Source organism: Myotis daubentonii, chromosome 15, assembly GCF_963259705.1.
Source record: "Myotis daubentonii chromosome 15, mMyoDau2.1, whole genome shotgun sequence".
NCBI classification, from domain to species: domain Eukaryota; kingdom Metazoa; phylum Chordata; class Mammalia; order Chiroptera; family Vespertilionidae; genus Myotis; species Myotis daubentonii.
Genome location: NC_081854.1, coordinates 7,791,734 through 7,814,933, shown reverse-complemented (window position 1 = coordinate 7,814,933; position 23,200 = coordinate 7,791,734). Strand labels below are relative to the sequence as shown.

The 23,200-nt window shown below is 48.3% G+C and overlaps 2 protein-coding genes across 3 annotated transcripts; both read left to right on the top strand.

Moving 5' to 3' along the window:
* On the top strand, positions 1-4,372 carry LOC132216235 (beta-1,4-galactosyltransferase 3-like). Its single transcript, XM_059665421.1, has 6 exons — positions 1-216; positions 982-1,217; positions 2,568-2,755; positions 3,251-3,373; positions 3,554-3,658; positions 3,737-4,372. Exons 2-6 carry the CDS (start codon positions 999-1,001, stop codon positions 3,888-3,890), a joined length of 789 nt encoding a protein of 262 aa, XP_059521404.1. The 5' UTR covers positions 1-216; positions 982-998; the 3' UTR covers positions 3,891-4,372.
* Positions 4,373-18,448: 14,076 nt separating this feature from the next.
* On the top strand, positions 18,449-21,575 carry LOC132216200 (sialic acid-binding Ig-like lectin 14). Of its 2 annotated transcripts, XM_059665349.1 has the most exons (8): positions 18,449-18,539; positions 18,618-18,989; positions 19,142-19,423; positions 19,611-19,658; positions 20,086-20,340; positions 20,426-20,710; positions 21,169-21,304; positions 21,441-21,575. In XM_059665349.1, the coding sequence occupies exons 1-8, from the start codon at positions 18,494-18,496 to the stop codon at positions 21,475-21,477; spliced, it is 1,461 nt and encodes a 486-aa protein (XP_059521332.1). In that variant the 5' UTR covers positions 18,449-18,493; the 3' UTR covers positions 21,478-21,575. The 2 variants fall into 2 exon arrangements, with proteins under 2 accessions (XP_059521332.1, XP_059521333.1); XM_059665350.1 differs by lacking the exon at positions 20,426-20,710.
* The last annotated feature ends 1,625 nt before the right edge of the window (positions 21,576-23,200 follow it).

The following is a 23,200-nucleotide window of genomic DNA, read 5'->3' as shown; positions in this document are numbered from 1 at the left end:
TTACTCTGCCCAAACCACCACCTCCATGGCTTCACCTCCTCCCTGCACTTCCTCACACAAGACAAGCCGGAGCGGGGAGAGGAGCTGCCCTTGTGGTCCAGGTCTCCTCGCCAGGAATCCCTCGCCAGGATGTGTACTCAAACATCAGCCAGATCCACCGTGTGGACATCAGAAGGGAGGATTTGCCCAGCTGCCCCATTGTCTCACCCTACATCAGTAAGCTTGTGGGAGGCCTCCTATGCCCCCACCCCCACTTCGGGCTTTGGGGAGCTGGCTTAAGAGGGTGGGGGTCAGAACCTGGAAGCAGAAGCTGTGGGCTGGGAGCTGGGGGTGATGGGGAGAGAGTTGGTTATCTATTACTGAATCATAAGGAATCACCCCAAGACTTAGTGTCTTTAAACTTTCATTGACTCTCCAAGTTTATGAGGGTCAGGAGTATTGGGAAGGGCTCAGCTGAGTAGTGGTCCATGTTTTTTTTTCTTCTTAATCCTCACCCGAGGGATCTTTTTTCCATTGCTTTTTAGAGAGAGTGGAAGGGAGGGAGGGAGGGAGGGAGAGAGAGAGAGAGAGAGAGAGAGAGAGAGAGAGAGAGAGAGAGACACTTTGGTTGATTGCCCCCTGCACACGCCCTGACTGGGACTAGGGATCAAACATATGATCCAGGTACATGCCCTTGACCTGGAATTGATACCGTGACCCTTCCGTGTGTGGGTCAATGCTCTAACCATTGAGAAGCTCTGGCCAGGGCCACAAGGCCTTCTTATAAGGACACCAGCCATTGGCTTCAGGACCAAACCTAATCCAGTAGAACCACATTTTAACCAATTGTGTCTGTGAGGACCCTATTTCCAAATAAGGTCACATTCTGAAATTTTGGATGGATAGGAAATTTGGGGGTGGCGAATGATTCAACCCAGTAAAACTGGGGTGTGGGGTTTCTGGGGTAGGTTCTTGATCATCTCTAGCCTCTCCCTCTCTTAGGTGGCCCCTTGAAGGTGATGATTCCAGAGAACTTGACAATGGAGCAGGTGGTGGAAAAGAACCCACTGGTGGAGCTGGGAGGCCAATACCAGCCACCCAACTGCTGGACACGGCACCACACAGCAATAGTGGTACCTTACTATGGGCAAGCCCAGCATCTGCAGCACCTGCTCTTCCACCTGCACCCCTTCCTGCAGCGCCAGCAACTGCATTATGCCATCTATGTGGTGAATCAGGTGTGGCAGGAATGGGGAGGGTCAAGGGCAAGAGGGCAGAGGGCTTTTAGCATGAGTTTGAACAATCAGAGCTGAAGTTGTTGCTGTGAGCTGAGAGTGTCTGGGTCACAGAATATCTGGGGGGCTGGATTTATGAGTGCAGATCTTGAACTGGTAGCAATCAGAGCCAAGGACTATAGGTTTGGTCTTAACTAGTTGAGTTTGGGATCAGCTTGAATGGCTGCCTGTGGGAAAGGCTCCGTCCGATTCATGAAGTCGAGGCCTCTCTGAGACCGGGGCTGACCAGACTGGGCAATAAAGATAAGGGGTGAATTAAAGGGGTTTGGGATCAGTTAGATGCTTGTTTGAATCCTGGTCTGGTCCATTACTACATGTGTTATCTGAGTGTGGGACCATGTGTCCATCCATCCATCCATCCATCCATCCATCCATCCATCCATCCATCCCACTGTTATCGAATAACTATGTATAATAAACTTGGGGAACTTACCTCTTTGCCATGGTTTTCTCCCCATGAGACAAAAATGATAATAACACCTGCATTATTGGGTCGTGGGAAAAACTAATCGACTTAGTGAATGTGTAGCAGTGAGGCCAATGCCTGGCACATAGTAGGCTCTCAATAAATGATATGATGATGATGATGGTGATTTTGATGATGGTAATGATTGTTTTGATGGTGATGATTCTGGTAATTATGGTGACAATTAAGATGCTGTTGCTAACAGTGGTGACGATGATGGTGACAGTGGTGATAGTGATAATTGTGTTCATGGTGATGATGATGGTGAAGCTAATAGTGATAATGGAGTTAATGTGATTATGTTGAGGTAATGAAGACAGTGGTGATGGTAATGATGATGGACATGATGATAGTAAGTGATGATGTAACAATTAAGGTGGCGGTGATAAAGAAGATGATGATGATGATGGAGGAAGAGGAGGAGGAGGAGAGGCAAATCCTGTCATGTTTCCTGGGCATCAGACCCAGTCATTGTCTGGTCAGAACAGAAACAGACCCAGTGGTCCCTGATTACTCCTAAACTCCGCCTCCCTCAGATGACCTCTTGAAGGTGATGATCCTTGAGAGCCTTGAAGATGGCTTAGGAGGGAGAGCTGAGAGGCTGAAGTTACTGACTCTGCCTAGGATGGTGGGGGGTGGGGATCCGAGAAAAGTTTCCCAGGGGAAGTAACCTTTACACTGTACCTTTCTGGACAAGTGTGGGTTTTCCAGCTCCACAGTGGGAATAAGAAGGGGTTCCAGGCAGGAGAACAGGACTTGAAAAGGTGAGAAGGATGGGCCTGGCAGGTGAGAGAACACTACTGCACTGAGCATCTCTGTCCACCCAGGTGAACAACACCGCCTTCAACCGGGGCCAGCTTCGCAATGTGGGGTTCTGGGAGGCCATGCAAGAAGAGGGCTGGGACTGCGTCTTCTTCCACGATGTGAACCTCCTGCCAGAGGACAACCGCAACCTCTACATCTGTGACATCTTCCCTGCCCACGTGTCCGTGGCCATCGACAAGTTCAACTACAAGTAGGTGGAGGGAGGGGGACGGTGGGCCAGGCCCTGCTCTTCCCTGAATTGTGCCCTGTTCATATGTATGATCCAGACCCTGATCCCTGGGGTTGAGGCAGGGAGGGGATGACGGGGCTTGAGCAAAGACCTCATAGACAGTGAAGAATCTTCCTCGTGGATGTGGATGCCAAGTAGGGATGGAATTGGTTATTAATAAGGGAGTCAGGATGCACCTAATAAAGTGGTAGGCAAACAGGTTTTTAACTGAGGTCAGAGGATGGGAATGAGTGAGAGGAGGGGCCAAGTAGGGGTCAGGAAGGGGGCCATCACTGGGGTCACAAGATGGGCTTGTCAGATGATTCAGGGAGTGGGTATGGGTCGGAGGAGAGGTTATCACAGGGGTGAGTGGAGAAGGGCTAACCCAGAAATTAACCTTGGAAATCCTGGCCAGGAAAGGATCAGGGCCTATTACCTGAACTAATTTGTGTTTCCAACTCTCTCTGCCATCTCTAGGCTGCCCTACTGCGGCTACCTTGGAGGGGTGTTTGCCCTGCGTCCAGTTCACTACCTCAAGATAAATGACTTTCCCAACACGTACTGGGACCGGGATCGTGAGGACAATGACATCGCTGCCAGGTGGGGAGGCCTTGCTCTAGGGAGCCTGGCACAGGGCTGCAGATTCCTCCGTGGTGTGGGAACTACAGGCTGCCCTAGATGGAGGGTGACATGGGCCACCCTGGCCCGAGAGGCTGCGCTGTGGCCTGGGGATCCTATCAGAGGAGACAGGCATTTAGCCTCTGCCCTCTTCCCTTGAAGGCTGGAACTAAACGGGATGCTCCTCTCACGACCCCATCGGCTCTTTGGCCGCTACCACATGCTGGAGGGGGGGCTGGACCCCAGCCATGAGCAGAGTCCCAAGAGGTGAGTCAGGGTTGGAATGGGGTGGCTGGTTCTGGGTCATCCCTGAGCCCTGGGCTCACATGGCTATTGCTCCCCCAGTCCTGGCTTCCTGGCCGAGATCCAAAGCAGGTGGCAACAAGATGGCGTGAACTCACTGGGCTACACGCTGCTCTCCAAGGAGCTGCAGCCTCTCTACACCAACCTCACCGTGGACATCACCGTCCCAGCCCCAGGAGCCCCAGTGCCAAGCTGAGGGTTATCTGGAGGCTGGAACAGAATCCCTAAGATGGGCTGCGGGGAAGCCCTCTGACCTGCCTCACCTGGTTTCTTATTAAAGGAGAGTTTATTTTACTGGATTCTTCTCTCTCACATCCCTAATCCTCCGTCCATCCATCCATCCATCCATGCATTGTCCCACTCAGATTCACCAAGCGCTGGTTCTCCCCACACAGTTCCAAGTGCTTCACACACACACACACACACACACACACACACACACACACACACACATACACACACACACACACACATACACACACACACTTCTCATGCAAACTCATGGGGTAAGCACTATTATAATCTTCCTTTTTGAAAACCAGGACAGATGAATTAAATGACTTGTCCAGTTGATGTAGAATTAAATACAGGAACCTGGATCCTGTGCCTGTCCACTTAAAGATGATGCTATTCTGCTTTTTTCAGTGAACTGAAAAAAAAGGGAGGGGAGGGAGAATGAATAAAAAATGTGAGGATGGTTGGATAAATTATAGCATGTCCACATGATAGAATACCATGCAGATATTGGATAGCTGTATTGTGTGAAAAGAACAAGTACACATGTGTATGGTATGATTTGGTATTTATAAAACAGGAAAGAGTTTCTACGTAGATGTGTGATTATGAGCATACTAATGAGTGTATGTGGATAACAAATGTTGGCAAACTTCTTCTGTAAAGGGCCAGAGAGTATATATTTTTGGCTTGTAGATAACATGGTCATTAACACAATTAACTCTGCCACTGGAGTACAAAAGCAGCCCCAGACAATAAACAAGTGAATATGAATGTGTTCCAATAAAACTTTACTTTAAAAAACAGATGGCAAAGCAGATTTAGCTGATGGCCAGTTTGCTGACTCCTGGTGTGTATGTTTAGGAGCCTGTATAAACATATGAAAGAGTCCATAACCAGTCCATACACTGGTTATCTATGAGAGGCTCATCACTTCTTTCTGAACCTGGTGATATTTAAATCACTGCCCAAGATATTCAATATAAAATATCAGAATAGTGTGGAAAAACTTATCTGTAACTCTCCAATGCAGCTTAACAATGTTGCTTAAAAAAAAGTCCAATTGATTCCCAAATCCAAGCATATATTTATGTCTACTATCCCCATTTTTTCCTGCTCCTTTGTTTAATTCAAAGTTGCTTCATGGACCAGTTACAACTGCTAAGCCCATAAAATTGCCTTCCAATGTCACTGTACTTCTAAGGTGACACCATTTTTTCTGACCTTTAAAAGCAGTCATTCACTATGCCCCCTATTTTGATACTTATATTTTGAATAGCTTTCCATTAAATAGACATGAGGACTTCTGTAAGGATCAAATGAGATGAGGCACGTGAAAACGCTTCACAAACATTTGGTTAAATTGTAAAATGTGTGTACCTGGCTATAAAGCAAGTCGTCTTCCTGGGCTGAAGAAACTCCAAGGAGGCTAGTTGCTAGGGAGAGGAAGCCAGGTGTTGCTATGTGATGCCATTATGCGGCGCCCACAGCAAACATTTCTGGGCTGGGCTAGGAATGTGGGGCACATTTTGTGCCATGGGATCTTGGCAGCATTGGCTGTGATTTGGTGGGGTGTCGCTCTGGGGTGGTGGCAGGGCCTGTGTCCCACTTGGGGGAAGCCGAGTGTTGGTTTGTTGGCGCCAGGTCTGTGGTGCTGTTTATTTTTAAACGGCCAATGCGCATCACGGCAGCTCCTGCATTCAGAATCTTCCCCCTGGTGGTCAGTGCACGTCATAGCTACCGGTCGGATGGACACTTACCCTTTTATATAGATAGATAGATTTTATGTCTATATAGTAGGTATTAAAGAATAGATGAAAATAATGAAATAGAGGATGAATAATAAAACTTCAGTACATTTTAAAATTGATAGTATGTGGCCATGATGATAATGTCACTGAAATATCTATATTTTTGCATAACTGTATTTTGTACCAAAATATTTTTCGTTTAAAAAGTAACAGAATCTCAATATTTGTGGTAATAAAATCTTCAATAGCCTAATATGCAAATTATCCCCTCGACCAGGAGTTCGGCCAGGGGATGGGGCCCGCCAACCGCCCAGGGCCCCTCACCCTGGCTGGCCCCACCTCCAATCAGCCTGCGGCCCCTCTCCCCAGCTGACCTCGTCTGGATGGCTCCCTCCCACTCCAATCTGGGGTGGGGCTGGACAGCCAACCTCCCACATCCCCTCCTGGAAGCCAGCCTGGCTTGATCAGCCCTGACTGGGGCAGCTGGCCAGATCCCAACTGTGCATGAATTCAGTATTGTGTATTCAGCGCCCCAAGTCTTCCATCACCATTTATCTCCCCCCTATACCCTCTTCTGCCTCCCCCCACCCTATAATCATTATTGTACCCATTGTGTGGATAAGGAACCTGAGACTGAATTGTGTTTCATAATTTGCCTTAAGGTCACTCAGTCTGCAAAGGGACTCAATCCTGTGACTGCCTCATTCTAAACTGCACAAAGTTGCCACTATCCAGTGTGGTCCCTTACAAGGACAGGGTCCCCTAAAACATCCTGTTTGACCTCCAGAAACTCCCAATGACTAGATCACAGGACTACCAGAAGGTCATGAAATGCCTCCCAGCCACTGACATAGGCTCCTGAAATCATTACTACCTTCATCGCCGATAAATGTGTCTCAGAGAGTGTGGTTTCCACAGGGCCTGAAATAACTCCCAACACGGGATTCCAAATAATGCCCCCAATGGGAAACCAGCACCTATCTGCTCAGCTGCCAATCACTGACCCTTACCCTGTCCACAGGCACAGCAAGGAGAAACCAACACTGACCCTACCATCCGTCCCCGAAGGACCCCAACACTCAGTGCCAGGGAGCAATGCAGTCAACTGGTTCCCATATGCTACCCTTAGCACCCCGCTCTGCCCATTTCATTAGGTCCCCAATCACTGCCCCCCCAGCGGAGTGTGTCACAGTGTGACCCTCAAAATCCTCCAATCACAGAGGCTCCCGCTCCCCATCAATCACTGCCTCCTTCAGCGCCTCACTTCCCCAAATGTCCTCAAGGGACATCAACTTAAGGCCCCTTAAGTTGCACCTCAAATGATCAAGTTTTATGGGACAATATAAAATCTGATCATTAAAGTACACTTGGAATTTGTTACAAAAAAAATACTTATATCCATACAGAAAATACACAAGGAATGAAAATTAATGAGCCAATCTTCCACCTTCAATTCGAAACCCCCTCTGACCGCACAGAATCCCCACTGCTAACCTTCCACAGCACCTCTGCGTCCCTCAAGCAACCGATGGTTAGATGCAGTTGGTGACGTCAGCAAAAATGTTCTAGTGAGCATGCGCACAGTTCACCCCAAGCCGGAAGTGGGTGAACTGTGAACCGGAAGTGGGTGGACTGTGCACACGCTCACTAGACCGTTTGAAGCCACAGCCTGCCAATGGTCATCATGGAGAATTACGGTGTCTCTCCATCCCATGGTTCATTTTCTTTCTGGGACTGGGTGAAAGACATGGCCGAGCCCATTGGGATTATGACACTGAAGGCCGCCATTTTCCAAGAACTTTCATTCCATACAGCCAGAGTCTTGGGGTAGTCCTCCCACATTGGCAGGTGACCTATTAAAAAACCGGGATATATTCATTTCTAGGAGAAACTAGCATTGTATATTATGAAAAAATACCTTTTCTCTGTATTGTCACACTGACGTAAGGCTCCGCTCTCAGAATCCAGGAATCCGGCCCCTTCTTCTCTCCCATCACTCTTTGCACAGAGAAGCTAATGGAGACGTGTTGGGAGCCCAGTGGGTGTTGAGCTTGGCAGAACTCCCCTCCATCGCCAGCTGCCATTGCGGGGCAGCTGCAGGACGGAGGCTCTGAGCTTGGCTCTCCAGGGTCCAGCTCGCTCTAGCAAGGAGGTTGCTGTCAATCTCACACACCAAACACAGGGATTGGCCCTCATCCAGTGCCCTGCAGGTGGGAGAAGAACATGGTAGAGACAGGGAAAAGGGGAGACAAGGAAGCACAGAGATTCTGCAGCTGACTGCCAGGGGTTGAAGCCAGATGTTCACGTTTCGGCAAGTTAGTTAACCAATCTGTACTTCAATTTTCTGTTTCATAAGGTTGTGAGGATGGAATAATTAAACAAATGATCTCGTGCAAAATGTTTAAACAGCCCTCATTGGTTTGGCTCAGTGGTTAGAGCGTCACCCTTGGACTGAAGGGTTTCTGCTTGGATTCCCATCTAGGTCACAAACCTCGGTTGCAGACTTGATCCTGCACCCCCACTTGGGGGCACCTGCGGGAAGCAACCAATCAATATGTTCCTCCCAGATCAATGTTTCTCTCTGTGTGTCTCTTCCCTCTCCCTTCTATTCTCAAACTCAATGGAAAAAATATCCTCCGTGAGGATTAACCAAAAAAATAAATATTTAAGCAATGCTGTTACATAATTAGAATGAGCTGTTACATGAGAAAAATAAGATTTATTCTATTTCACCTATTCAACAAGTATTTGTTAGGATTCTATGATGTGCTTAGGGAAAAAAATTACTTAAGGTCAATGTTTGCAAAAGTGTGAAGATTTCAACATTTCCCCTCCAAAACCATTAGTAAATGCTTCGACATTCAGTTTGTTCTTTTTTTGAATCATCATGTCATCATTCTTGTTGATTTTGTTATAGTAATAGGTCTAACTCTTCTGGATCCTTCCAAATACATGGCGTTGGCAAATTTTCCAAACATCACTTTTCATCCTTGATCTCATGAAATCTTGCATCTCTTGAGAAAGGTGCAACGTTACCTGTTATTCTTTGCACTGTATGCACATTGCATTGTAGGAGGTTTTCATCATTGGACAGAGAGACTGAGATAGATATTTTTAATATTATGATTTATCATAAGAAATACAATACAAAATATTTAGTCTTCATCCCTGTTCCTGGCAGAGCTCCCCAAATCCTTGGAATTTCCCAAGTGATGTAAGCTATAAATGTGTCTTCTTAAAAAGTTGATGGAGTGACTTTGGGAGAGCACCTAAGGATGGGGGCTGGTTGCCTGGGGAGCGAACTATGTGATTAGAGGGTTGGAACTTTCAGTCCCACACCACCTCTCCCCCAGCTCTGAGAGGTGAGCAGCTGGAGGTGGAATCAGTTGACAATGGCAGTGATGCAATCAATCATGTCTATGTTATGAAGCCTCCGTAAAAACCCAAAAGGACTGGGTTTGGGTAGTTTCCAGGCTGGTGAACATGGGGAGATTGGGGAGCGTGGTGCACCGGATTGGAAAGAGCATGGAAGTCCTGCGCCCTTTCCCCATACCGTGCCCTATGCATCTCTTTCATCCGGCTGTTTCTGAGTCTTACCACATTCCCTGGCTCAGGAAGCTCATATAATCAGAAGGGAACTTGTGGCTTCATGTAACACAAGCCAGATGGTTTTCAGTGAGGCAGCTTAGCAGGCCCGGAGTCTACTGTGTCAAGAGGATGAGGAAGGGGGCTGTCATGGTCTCAATGGATGGAGTCTCAGGGTGAGGAGCTGGATGACCTGAGAAAAGGCTGAATCTTCAGGACCTGATACAAGAGCCCATGAGACTATAAAATCTGAGAAAGAAGAGGTGTGAGGAGGAGGCAGAGGAGGGGTTTGGGGTAGTGAGAGCAGCAGATGGTAAAGCTATCTTGGTCCTCTCTGGGAGAGGAAAACCACACCACAAAGGCAGAGCTTGTGGGGAAACCCAAGGAGGGTGTGTGTGTGTGTGTGTGTGTGTGTGTGTGTGTGTGTGTGTGTGGCAGGCTCTTCACTCAACCTATGGATGAAAAAGGGGCCACATATTAAACCTGACAAGCTCAGGGGTGGCGTGTGTAGTGGCCTTACAAACTCAGAGAACTAATGTAACCACATAGGATGGTCTGAAATGAAAACTTCTTAACTAAAAAGGAGTCATGGTGGGTAGTCACACCCTAGGCTGATATCTTCCTTGACAAAGGTTCATCTTTACCTTAAGTAACTGTGTCTGTTGTCTTCTTGTATCTGCAATAACAGACCTTTGGAATGTCAGAGTAATCCCCCCTTTTCCAGACCCCTCAGAGCACAATCTCTCACCAGAGCAGGAGACCATGAAACCCTCATTGTTACCTTGTTGCCCCAATACCATCTCCATGTGCTGTAAATGTTAATCGTTAACTATCCTATACCCGCCAATGCAAAGGAAGTATTTGTCTCTTCATTTTATTCATCATCCAATCTCAGAGAATTCCCCATGTTGCTTTCTCCCGCCTCCCTAATTTACCACCAATGAGTTTCGCGTAACCCTTTTTCATACCTCCTTCTTTGATGGTAACGTATAAACTACAAAACTGCCATTCTCTGGAGCATTTTCTCAATCCGTTGAGCTTTTGCACCTTGACAATTATCATCAATTTGGCTCAAATTAACTCATAAAAATTCTAACAGGTTTGGACGTTTCCTACAGGATCCTCCAAACTCTGATCTGTTGAATATTGGCCTTTGTTTTGAAGCATTGGTCACACAAACCTTCGACCCGTGACAAGAGGAGTTTGGGAGCTTTGGCCAGCGCTTCACAAGGCTTCCTACCTGGGCTGAGGATGAGCATGGACGGGAGGATTTGGTCCCAGGAGAGTCCCCTGCATGGAGAAGGGTCTCCAGGAGGTGGTGTCTGTGTGGGGAAGTGAAAGCAACAGCGCTCCCTTGTGAAGTGTCTTTGGGGTGAAGTGGCTTAACCTTCACTTCCCCTGCAGTGGTTTTGGGTGTTCCTGTCGGAGAGGAGCATTGGAGGCAAAACCCACAAATAGATGTCAGATATCTAGCAGGAAGGGCTAATCAGATTGTGTTAAGTTGTGAATAGGCCCTCCGGTCTCAGAGATGTCACGCCTGCTACTACGGCTGTCCTTGCGATGGAAGGTGAGTGGGCTGGGGCAGAGGAGGGTGGGGAGCGTCTGAAACTAAATGTCCCAGAGATACATGTGGGGCTCTCCACAGTGTCCCTGGAGGACCATGCAGGGTATGAGCTGCAGACACCAGGGCCCGTCACCGTGCAGGAGGGCTTGCACGTCCTGGTGCCCTGTCCCTTCTCTTCCCTTCAGATGGAACCACTCGGACCCACTTTCCATCTTCTGAAGGGGCCAACGACCCTAGGACTCTCAACCCAACCCACCAGGTCAGCAGCTGCAACAGAGAACCCTGGGCTGCTTCCATAACCTCAGGGACTCCCCAGACCAACAGCTGCTCCCTGAACGTCAGAGACGCCAGGAGGGAAGAGGGCAGGGTGTCCTCATTTTGCTTGGAGAGGGTGATGCTGGGTGGTTCCCGGGGAGGCCAAGGGAGGCCTCAACCTGATACTGGGGTCCAGGTTCTTATCACAGCCCAAGGAAGGGTTTGAGAGCATGACAGAAGGATTTAGCAAAGCACAGTAAATTTATGAAAGCCATAGTATGCTTTGCACTCGAGAAGTGAGAGATGGCGACCTCTGAGAATGGAACACATCGACGGGGTCTGCGTGGAAGGTTTTTATTAAATGTGGGCAAGGGGGGTGGATAGGGTCATGACCGGCTTCTGAAGCTGGTGTGGTGACTGCTGAAGGCAGCTTGTCCATGTCCCTCCTTTTCAGATAGCAATTTCTTTTCTTTTCTCCTCTCTCTCTCTCTCTCTCTCTCTCTCTCTCTCTCTCTCTCTCTCTCTCTCTCTCTCTCTCTCTCCTTCTCTCTCATCATTTGAGTCTTGGCTCTGGATTCTTCTCCTAGCCAGAACCCATGATCTGAGTTTGCTGAACCGAGGTCTAACACCTGGGGCCGTTTTTGCTGCCAACAATCCCATAGCCTCTGGCACCATGACACCAATGTCACCTACCAATTGACCTTACTGAGGTCCCATGTGACCGCAGAAATAACCATTCAGCTCATTGTCTCCTTGTGAGTTTGGGCTACAACTTCTGGGTGATTGTGAGTAATAACAAGAGAGTCAGGACCTGAGGCAAATGGAACTGAGGACTGGATTCCGACAGGGACAGGGGGCCAAGAAGACGCTAAAATGGAAACTAACTTCAAAAGAAGAGGATGCTTCTGAATTGAGATGCTCCACAGAACCTGACCATCGGTGTCTTCCGTGGAAATAATACAGGCAGGAGAGACCTTCTCCTTTGCAATGCTGTGATGGAGGGACAAGGTGTCCACGGCACCTCAGAATAGAGTCAAAATCTCAGAGCTTGAATGGTAAGAGGGCTGAGATCAGAAATGCAGAATGTAGATATTAGAAAGCACCCTAGATCCTGTCCCCAATTATCAGCCCCTACCTTCACCACCATAACAAACACCTTTTTCTTGTCAAATCTTATGGAGACTTTGCATCCTCATTTCTATAGGCCACGTGGAGGGATCTTTTGTTTTGGCAGCTGACTTCTTCTTAAACTTATCAGCTCCCTCCCCAAGAGCCAAATTCAAAGATCAGACGTTGCCTTTGAAGATCCCTCTTGATCCTATCTCTTCCCCTGCCTCACCTCTTTAGTTTACAATACTTTCACTTTAATTATTTTCCCCTGGCAATTTATTTACATGGTCTCATGTATTCAAAGGGTTCAAAAGAGCATGTAGTAGAATGTAACTCTATTCTTCGCCCCAGTTTGCTAGTTTTCTCTCAAGTCATTCATTCTAAACTGTATCTTACGTGTTTATCAAGAGATATTTATGCATATATAAGGATATTTCTATATCTATATGTGTAGATATAAATATCGATTTTGCATGAGCATTTTTTGTGAGTCTTTTTTAAAGACATGAAGCATTCTACATACATTGTTTTGCATCTTGTTTTCTAAATTAACAGTAATTATTGAAAATCTTTCCATGTTAGTAGATAAATAACGTCATCCATTTTTTTTACAACTGCAAAGTATTCCACTGCACATGTGCACTTCTTAATCCTTTCACCTTTTTCACCCATCTCCCCTTCCATCTGGCAACCATCAAAATGTTGTCTGTATCTGCGTATCTGTTTCTGTTCTGCTTGTTTGTATTCTTTGTTTTATAGATTCGATGATTGATAGATATGTATTTATTGCCATTTCATTGTTTATATTTTTTTATCTTTTCTTTTTTCTTCTTCTTCTGAAAGAACACCCTTCAACATTTCATATAATACTAGTTTGGTAGTGATGAACTCTAGTTTTTTCTTGTCTGGGAAGCTCTTTATATGTCCTTCAATTCTAAATGATAGCTTTGCTGGGTAAAGGAATCTTGGTTGTAGGTCCTTGCTTTTCATCACTTTGAATATTTCTTGCCACTCCCCTCTGGCCTGCAAAGTTTCTGTTGAGAAATCAGCTGACAGTCCTATGGGAGCTCCCTTGTAGGTAACTAACTGCTTTTCTCTTGATGCTTTTTAGGTTCTCCATTTTCTTTAGCTTTTGCCATTTTAATTACGATGTGTCTTGGTGTGGGCTTCTTTGGGTTCATCTTATTTGGGACTCTCTGTGCTTCCTAGACTTGTATGTTTATTTCATTTACCAGGTTAGGAAAATTTTGTCATTATTTTTTCAAATAGGTTTTCAATTTCTTGCTCTCTCTCTTCTCCTTTTGGCAATTCAATAATGAGTATGTTGGTATGCTTGAAGTTGTCCCAAAGGCTCCTTACACTATCCTCATTTTTAAAATTCCTTTTTTCTTTTTTTACTGTCTGATGGGGTGTTTTTAGCTTTCTCATATTCCAAATTGATGATTTGATTTTCAGTTTCAACTACTCTACTGTTGATTCTCCATAAATCATTTTTATTTCAGTTAGTGTACCCTCATTTCTAACTGGTTCTTTTTTTATGGTTTTCATGTCCTCTTTTATGCTGTTGAAGTTCTCACTAAGTTCATCTACTCTTCTTCTAAATACATTTATCATCCTTATAACCTGTGTTATGAACCTTGCATCTAGTAGATTGCTTGTCTCTACTTTGATACGTTCTTTTTCTGGAGTTTTGTTCTGTTCTTTTATTTGAAACTTGTTTCATTGTCTCCTCAGAAATGCAGAGTATAGATATTAGAAGCACCCTAGATCCTCTGTCCCCGCTTATCAGGCCCTACTCTCACTACCATAACAAAGACCTTCTTCTTGTGGAGAATCTTATGGAGACTTTACATCCTCACTTCTATGGACCACTTGGAGGAATCTTTTGTTTTGGCAGCTGACTTCTTCTTAAACTTCTCAGTGCCCTCCCCAAGAGCCACATTCAAAGATCAGATGTTGCCTTTGAAGATCCCTCTAGATCCTGTCTCTTCCCCTGCCTCACCTCTTTAGTTGACAATCCTTTCACTTTATTTCCCCCTGGCATTTTATTTGCATGGTCTCATATATTCAAAGGGTTCAAAAGAGCATGTAGTAGAATGTACCTCTGCTCCTCACCCCAGTTTCAGGCTCAATCCCCCGTGTGGGGCATGCAGGAGACAGCCATCAATGATTCTCTCTCATCATTGATGTTTCTATCTCTCTCTCTCCCTTCCTCTCTGAAATCAATAAAAAAAAGTGTTCACCCAATGCTTCCTGGGGCATCTGGGGTACTCCAGCCCTGGGAAGGGTTCTGCACAGAGAGGATTTGGTCCCAGAAGAGTCTTGGAATCCCACTCTTCTGTCCCCATGAGTAGGGCTCCAAGAAAGCTGTCTGGAGGAAATTGACCCTCAAATTCCACATCTGTCTTGAGGGAAGTGGGTGTTGGTCTTCAGGAGGTGAGAGGCAGGGTTTCTGGGTACAAGAAGAGGGAAGGGTCCACCCTGCTGTGGTCCAGGGGGGAGAAGAGCTCAGCTTTCGCTTCTCCTACAGTGGCCCACGGGAGAGAGGGGAATTTCTGTTGAAGGGAGAAGTTTGGGGCAGAGACCATACATTTCCATCCAGAAAGAGGCTCCAGGTCTTTTACCACCAGCAGTGGCCCCCACCTCCAGGCTGAGAGTCAGATGGTGTCAAGGGAATGTGGACTATTTCTCTGCAGCCCAGAGATGCCGCTGCTGCAGTGGCCACAGCTGTGAGGGCTGAGCAAGAGGTTTCCGGGTGGGGCTGCAGTCAGAGACCGGTCCCGGGAGGATATTGCAGGAACAGTGTGTGACCTTCAGTCAGTGACACAGCAAAGGGGAGCCTGCCTCTGCCTCCTGTCCCACTCTCCAGTCCAACCCATGGGTTTCGTGGGCTAACGTTAGCCCACTCCACAACCACCTTCATTTCCTGGAGGTGACCAACAGACACCATCACCCCCTCTCTGGCCACAGGCCCTATCAAAACCTGGATGAGAGAACCTGGGCCAATTCCACCAACTGGGGGCCCGAAGGGCCCACAGTTGGTCTCTGAGCATCAGATTTTCCAAGATGCGGGGAAGTGGGAATACTTCAGGATAGAAAGAGATTATGTGAACCATGGCTCCCAATATATGACACTGTCTTTGAATGTGACAAGTAGCCATGTGTCCCCAGAAAAGAGCACCATGGGCCAACTCTACTGTCTTCCTACAACTTTCTTCCCAGCTCAGCTCTGCCCATTTACTGTGCTCTTGGAGATGGTACCCCCATACCCCCTTTTACTTTTGTCAGGGCTCTGGGAGTCACTCTAGGTGCCTCCCTCTCCCACCCATCACACCTCTCCTCAAATTTCATTTCCTCGAAGTGTCTTCCACCTCAAATCTTTCCTCCACAATATTCAGATTTGGTTCTCACCTTCTTAAATAACCACGATAGTGTCTATCTCTGGCCTCTTGACCTTCCGCCTTTCCCTTCCACCTCTTTCCCTATCCTGGCCTCAGAGAGACCATGTTTTTTTTTTTTTTTTAATTAAATCTTTATTGTTCAGATTATTACATTTGTTCCTTTTTTTCCCCCCCATAACTCCCCTCCTCCCAGTTCCCGCCCCACCCTCCGCCCTCACTCCCCACCCACTGTCCTCATCCATAGGTGCACGATTTTTGTCCAGTCTCTTCCCACATCTCCCACACCCCTTTCCCCCCCAAGAATAGTCAGTCCATTCCCTTTCTATGTCCCTGATTCTATTATAATCAACAGTTCATTCTGTTCATCAGATTATTTATTCACTTGATTCTTAGATTCACTTGTTGATAGATGCATATTTGTTGTTCATAATTTGTATCTTTACCTTTTTCTTCCTCTTCCTCTTCTTAAAGGATACCTTTCAGCATTTCATATAATCCTGGTTTGGTGGTGATGAACTCCTTTAGCTTTTCCTTATCTGTGAAGCTCTTTATCTGACCTTCAATTCTGAATGATAGCTTTGCTGGATAAAGTAATCTTGGTTGTAGGTTCTTGGTATTCATCACTTTGAATATTTCTTGCCACTCCCTTCTGGCCTGCAAAGTTTCTGTTGAGAAATCAGCTGACAGTCGTATGGGTATTCCCTTGTAGGTAACTGAGTTTCTTTCTCTTGCTGTTTTTAAGATTCTCTCTTTATCTTTTGCTCTTGGCATTTTAATTATGATGTGTCTTGGTGTGGTCCTCTTTGGATTCCTTTTGTTTGGGGTTCTCTGCGCTTCTTGGACCTGTAAGTCCATTTCTTTCACCAGGTGGGGGAAGTTTTCTGTCATTATTTCTTCAAATAGGTTTTCAATATCTTGCTCTCTCTCATCTTCTGGCACCCCTATAATTCTGATGTTGGTACGCTTGAAGCTGTCCCAGAGGCTCCTTACACTATCTTCATATTTTAGGATTCTTTTTTCATTTTGCTTTTCCGGTTGGATGTTTTTTTGCTTCCTCGCATTTCAAATCATTGACTTGATTCTTGCGCTCCTCTGGTCTGCTGTCGGGAGTCTGTATAATATTCGTTATTTCAGTCCGTGTGTGCTTAATTTCTAGTTGGTTCCCCAATATAAGATCGAGGGTCTTATTAGTTTTCGTGTAGAGCTCATTAAGTTTATCGGCAGCTTCTAAACAGTTCTTGAGAGACCTTAAAAGTGTGGTTCTGAACTCTATTTCTTCCATTGACAATTTTGTCCTGTTTCTTTGTCTCCGCATTTTGTTATGCTTCCTTGGTGCACCCCCTAGTGGTCTTTGTTCGCAGTCTTATAGATAAATCTTGATTGTTGTAGCTAATTCCAGGGAGGGTTTGACCTCCAGGCCAAGTGGCTATGAGAATCAGCTGTGTCAGCAGTGAGAGAACTTCTGTCCTCTAGGGAGGTGCTAATCTAGCCTTTGCCTGAGGCTATCCGGCAAATGCCTCTGTGCAGGGCTTGGGCGGGGCGGGTCGCACAGGATCAACAGGGTGGGCCGGAGAGAGCAGTTATGGTGGCTCTCAGTCCTGTCCCAAGGGGCTCTGCCTCTCTGAGTCCCAGCACCCGCTGCAAAGCTCAGAGAGAAAGCTGCACTCGCTCTGACCTAAGCCAGACAGTCCCGCTTCTCCCGTTTGAGTCTGGGTCCCTAAAGACTCGCCCGGATCTGGTGCTCAGAGTCTGCGACTCCCTCCCGATTGAAAACAACAACCGCGCCCTCCACCGCCAGCCCGCTCCGCGCACTCCGCACCTCAGAATTTGACTTCAGCACTGCGCCTCCTCTGAGTGTCCGTATGCGTTTCTCTTTCCTCCTGGTTGTAGGACTTCCACTCAGCCAGCGTTCCTGTGGTTCTGGGTGATGTCCCTTCCGTTTTTTGGTTACACTTTTGAAGTAGTTGTTCAAAGCAGCAAACTCCGGCGTTAACCTATGCCGCCATCTTGGTTCTCCTCGAGACCATGTTGATACCTATATGAGCCTGATCCTTTCTTGCTTAAGAATCTTCCACGGTTTCCCCATTGCCTTCAGATAAAGCTCTAGCCCAGCGGTTCTCAACCTGTGGGTCGCGACCCCTTTGGCGGTCGAATGACCCTTTCATAGGGTTTGCCTAAGACCATCCTGCATATCAGATATTTACATTATGATTCATAACAGTAGCAACATTACAGTTATGAAGTAGCAACGAAAATAATTTTATGGTTGGGTCACAACATGAGGAACTGTATTTAAAGGGCCAGAAGGTTGATGACCACTGCTAGCCCATCAGCTGGTCTGTCTTCCTTCACTGCTTGAACTAAATGAAGGTCAGGACTGATTTAATCGTTTTTGTGAGTTTGCAAAGGCGTGAATGAAGGAAATGAGTGGTGGTGTGTGGTATTTTTGTTGCCTCCTCTAGACCCTGTTCTGCCACTGGTGCCCATATAGGCTATACCGAGACCCATCCCTAGCGGGCCACCTCCATGAGAGTCCCAAGGCCATGATGGTCAGAGAGCTGGCCAAGTGGGACCAGCTTCTCCAGTAGAGATGATGGCCCGTGGACCCAGGACACGGGGGCTCTCGTCCGCCCTTGCTATCTTACTTGGACAAGCCTCTCGCTTCCTCTGAGCCTCAGGGTTCATTTGCCACAGGCAGAAACAGGGCTGGACGATCTCAAAGAGCCAATCCTAGCAGACTCTCTGAATCTGAGGTTCCCTCTTCTGGGCTTGTGACCTTTGGTTCTCACCACAGCTTTCCTGTCAAAGCTTTCTCTGTCCTCCCTCATCTGCATCTTTCCACTCTCTTGCCGAGGGACCCAGACCGAGTAGACAGACTGTGTCAGGGTGTGAGGAAGAGATGTTGCTGAGGCTGCTGTTGCTGCTGCTGCCCGTGCTGTGGGGAGGTGAGTGGGCCGAGGGGAGAGGGCAGCCCACTCGGGGGAGGCCCTGGAGCTCCAGGCTGAGTTTTTCTCTCTCCTTAGGAGCCCTGGCTAAGGATTCAAGCTACCGGCTGGTACTACAGGAGTCTGTGACAGTGCAGGAGAGTCTGTGTGTCTTTGTGCCGTGCAAGTTTTACTACTCCTGGAATTTGGGTGGATACCCCTACCTGTATTGGTTCAAGAAAGAATGGAATAAAAATCATGGTCTTCTAGTGGCCACAAACAATCCAAAAGAGAAGCTACAGGAGACGATCCAGGGCCGGTTCTTGCTCCCCTTGGTCCCTGAGCCCGATGACTGCTCCCTGACCATCAGAGATGTCAACATGAGGGACAGTGGGATGTACTTCTTTCATTTAAAAAGTAGATTCGATGAACATACAAATGAAAATACATTTTTCACTCTGAAAGTGACAGGTATAGTAGGGGCCCAAAGGAAGACCCCCGGGTGTCAGGTACCAGAAATGGGAAAATGAAGGGCCCTGGGGTTGGGGTGGGGACAGCCATGACAAAACCCTGGGGCAGGCTGACATGCCGAGGGGTCCTCATCACCTCTCTCTTCACTCCAGCCCTGACCGACAAACCTGACATCCAGATCCCAGGGCCCCTGGAGTCCGGCCGCCCCAAGAAACTGAACTGCTATGTGCCCTGGGCCTGTGAGGAGGGCACGCCCCCCATCTTCTCCTGGACATCAGCTGCTTACACCTCCCTGGGCCCCAGGTCTCATCATCTCTCCTCTGTGCTCACTCTCACCCCACGGCCCCAGGACCACGGCACTAACCTCACCTGTCAGGTGCATTTTCCTGCCACTGGTGTGAGCGTGGAGAAAACCATCCGGCTCAATGTGGCCTGTGAGTTCTGGGGCAGGATCCCGGGCCTCTAAAGGGGTGTGGCCAGGGCAGAGCTGGGCCAGGGCAGAGTTGGGCCAGGGCTTGAAATCAGGGTCCTGATAGTCCACCAGGAAGGGAACCCCCTCTCCTGGTTCCATGGCTGCTGGGGAAAGGCCCAGTGCCCACCATGGGTGTCCTTCTGTCCCAGATGCTCCACAGAACATGGCCATCCATGTCTTTCAAGGAAACAGCACAGGTAGGAAGGGGCTTCTGTCCTCAGGGCTGGGAGGGACACAGGGTCTAGGTGAGTTCCGAGCTACGTGGGATATATAGGGGAGGCCAGCAACTGAGGACAGATGGAAGGCTCCTCCCCACACCTCACCTCTCTAAATCTCTTGCTCACCCACAGCTTTCTGTGGCCAAATAAAAAGGAAGCTTGCATCCCTCTTGCTTCGCCCCCCTCTCTGAAGTTTTGCCTCCTCCTGCTTCGTTACCTCCTCTTTGTCCCATGCCTGCGTTTGTTTTTCATATTCCATGTCCCCTGTCCTCCATCTGTGAGGCAGCCTGGGCGACTTTGGGCCCCTTTGGAAAGGCTGAGGCCAGGGGGTGTTGGTCCTCTCCTCAGAGCTAGTGTGGACATAGCAAGGAGGAGAGACCCCAGCTTTGTCCTCTCTCTCTCTCAGCCCTCAAGATTCTGCAGGCCACATCCCTTTCCATCCTGGAGGGAGAGGCCCTGAGGCTGCGCTGTGAGGCTGACAGCAACCCTCCTGCCGAGCTGAGCTGGTTCCAGGGGTCCCCAGGCCTGAACACCACCCCCCTCTCCAGCACCGCAATCCTGGAGCTGCCTCGCGTGGGGCCTGCACAGGAAGGAGAGTTCACCTGCCAAGCTCGGCACCCGCTGGGCTCCCTAAATGTCTCCCTCAGCCTCTCCATGGTCTGTGAGTAAGGAGACCCCAAGGGGCAGGACAGCTGGGTTCTGGGGAGATTAGAGGCAGCACTGACCGTTCTCCTCGCTCCCCACAGACCCCCCGCAGCTGCTGGGACCCTCCTGCTCCTGGGAGGACCAGGGTCTGCACTGCAGCTGCTCCTCCAGGGCCCAGCCGGCCCCCTCCCTGCGCTGGCGGCTGGGGGCGGGGCTGCTGGAGGGGAACCATGGCAACGCATCCCACGTGGTCCGCTCCAGCTCAGAGGGGCCCTGGACCAACAGCTCCCTGAGCATCAGCCAGGGGCTCAGTGAGGGACTCAGACTCAGCTGCGAGGCCTGGAATGTGCACGGGGCCCAGAGCGCCTCTGTCCTGCTGCTGCCAGGTCAGGGCCTGCTGGGGGCAGAGGCCACGGAGAAAGGAGTGGGTCAGAGAGAAGGTGGGGCTGGGGGATCAGAGATGTTTGGGGACAGGGGGGATTGCTAGGACAGGCCCTGCATCTCCTGCCTGAACAGAACCCACAGCGGGTTCTGGGAGGAGGAGGGAAGAGGAGAGACTGAGTCCTGGGAGTGGGTGGTGTTCCTGAGCTGGTGCCGGAGGAACAAGCCCTGAGCCCCTCCAGCCCTCAGCACCAGGGCTCCTGGAGCTGTCCCACGTGGGGCTGGAGTCGGAGGGGAGTTCACCTGCCGGGCTCAGCACCCGCTGGGCTCCCAGTACGTCTCCTTCAGCCTCTCTGTGCAGAGTGAGGTGCAGGACAGGTGGGGGGTGGCCACCTGGTCTGGTGTTGGGCTGTGGGTGGACTGAAACCTGGACAACACGTCACCCTTCTCCCGTCATCCCCAGGCAGCCCGCACTCCAGCAGATGTGTGACCGAGGAGCAGCAGGGCTCCTGGCCCCTGGTCCTCACCCTGATCAGAGGGGCCCTCATGGGGGCTGGCTTCCTCCTCACCTACGTCCTCACCTGGCTCTACTACACCAGGTGAGCAGGCCTGTCCCTCCCGGGGAAGGTCAGGAATTGGCCCTGAGGTTCAGGTGGGGCCGAGCTGTCCGGCTCTGCCTGGAGTTAGAGCGAAAGAGGCCGAGTCTCTGAGCTGACACCTGTGCGGGCCCCGCAGGTGTGGAGGCCCCCGGAGCAGGAGGCAGAGCACCTGATGGATCCTCCCTTCCTCTGAAGATGGGACTGAGGTGTGGACACCAGTCTAGAGGGACCGTCCTGGGATGTCAATGTCACCTTCTCCCTGGAAGCTGTTTTTTTTTAATTTTTATTAAATCTTTATTGTTCAGATTATTACAGTTGTTCCTCTTTTTTCCCACCATAGCTTCCCTTCACTCGGTTCCCACCCCACCCTCTGCCCTCACCGCCCCCCCACTGTCCTCATCCATAGGTGTACGATTTTTGTCCAATCTCATCCCACCCCCACACCCCTTCCCCCACCCCCAGAATAGTCAGTCCACTCCCTTTCTATGCCACTGATTCTATTATATTCACCAGTTTATTCTGTTCATTCGATTATTTATTCACTTGATTTTTAGATTCACTTGTTGATAGATGTGTATTTATTGTTCATAATTTGTATCATTACCTTTTTCTTCTTCTTCCTCTTCTTAAAGGATACCTTTCAGCATTTCATATAATACTGGTTTGGTGGTGATGAACTCCTTTAGCTTTTTCTTATCTGTGAAGCTCTTTATCTGACCTTCAATTTTGAATGATAGCTTTGCTGGGTAAAGTAATCTTGGTTGTAGGTTCTTGGCATTCATCACTTTGAATATTTCTTGCCACTTCCCTCTGGCCTGCATAGTTTCTGTTGAGATATCAGCTGACAGTCTTATGGGTACTCCCTTGTAGGTAACTGACTGTTTTTCTCTTGCTGCTTTTAAGATTCTCTCTTTGTCTTTTGCTCTTGGCATTTTAATTATGATATGCATTGGTGTGGTCCTCTTTGGATTCCTTTTTTTGGGGGTTCTCTGTGCTTCCTGGACTTGTAAGTCTATTTCTTTCACCAGGTAGGGGAAGTTTTCTGTCATTATTTCTTCAAATAGGTTTTCAATATCTTGCTCTCTCTCTTCTTCTGGCATCCCTATATTTCAGATGTTGGTACGCATGAAGTTGTCCCAGAGGCTCCCTACACTATCTTCATATTTTTGGATTCTTTTTTCTTTTTGTTTTTCTGGTTGGGTGTTTTTTTCTTCTTCGTATTTCAAATCTTTTGGGGGCAGGTGGAGTGGCTGGGACTATGGGCTCAGGATGGGTCGGTTGCATCTGCAGTTCTTTGCTGTCTCTGAGAATGGGCCGGCCCTGGGAGGCCCTGTGTCTCCTTGGCTTCCAATCTGTTAAATGGCTCTAAACATCATAAGACACAGAAATAAACAATAATACACACCCACTGACAGCCCCTTGTTTCTGCCTGTGCTTCTCCCATGTGACTTGTTCCCCTGCCCCCTCTTTCTTTCTCTCTGTTGGTTCTTCCCAGTCATCCCCCACCCCCTGCTCCCCTCTCTCTATTCTCAGCCCAGAGATGGACTGAAATTGGCACCTTATCCTCCCCTTGTCCATGAGTTACCTGGTCACTACCTGAGCTTCTGGTCTCCCATTTGTAGGTGCTGATACACAGTAGAGGTAGAGGCCGCTCTCCTCTCCCTATGCATAGACGCCAACCTCAGAATTATTGTCATAACACATCCCAGCATTTAACCATAAATGAGAACGTTTCTGTGATATCACATGACCATTGATTTTACTATTTAGTGTCTGTGGCAGTTCTTGAGTCCAGTTATATCTGGATCTCCTCTTGTTGTTGTTGCTGTTGTTGAACCTGTTTCAAGTAAGGGATTTTGTTTATTCCTTGTAATTATTCTTCAGTTGGTATTTATA

Excerpts from the sequence above, each read along its gene's own strand:
- LOC132216235 (XM_059665421.1), top strand. The coding sequence starts at position 999 with ATGATTCCAGAGAACTTGACAATGGAGCAGGTGGTGGAAAAGAACCCA. Across the intron at positions 3,374-3,553 it reads GACAATGACATCGCTGCCAG|GCTGGAACTAAACGGGATGC; the intron begins GTGGGGAGGCCT and ends CTTCCCTTGAAG. Across the intron at positions 3,659-3,736 it reads CATGAGCAGAGTCCCAAGAG|TCCTGGCTTCCTGGCCGAGA; the intron begins GTGAGTCAGGGT and ends TTGCTCCCCCAG.
- LOC132216200 (XM_059665349.1), top strand. The coding sequence starts at position 18,494 with ATGTTGCTGAGGCTGCTGTTGCTGCTGCTGCCCGTGCTGTGGGGAG. Across the intron at positions 20,341-20,425 it reads CCTCAGCCTCTCCATGGTCT|ACCCCCCGCAGCTGCTGGGA; the intron begins GTGAGTAAGGAG and ends CGCTCCCCACAG. Across the intron at positions 21,305-21,440 it reads ACCTGGCTCTACTACACCAG|GTGTGGAGGCCCCCGGAGCA; the intron begins GTGAGCAGGCCT and ends CGGGCCCCGCAG.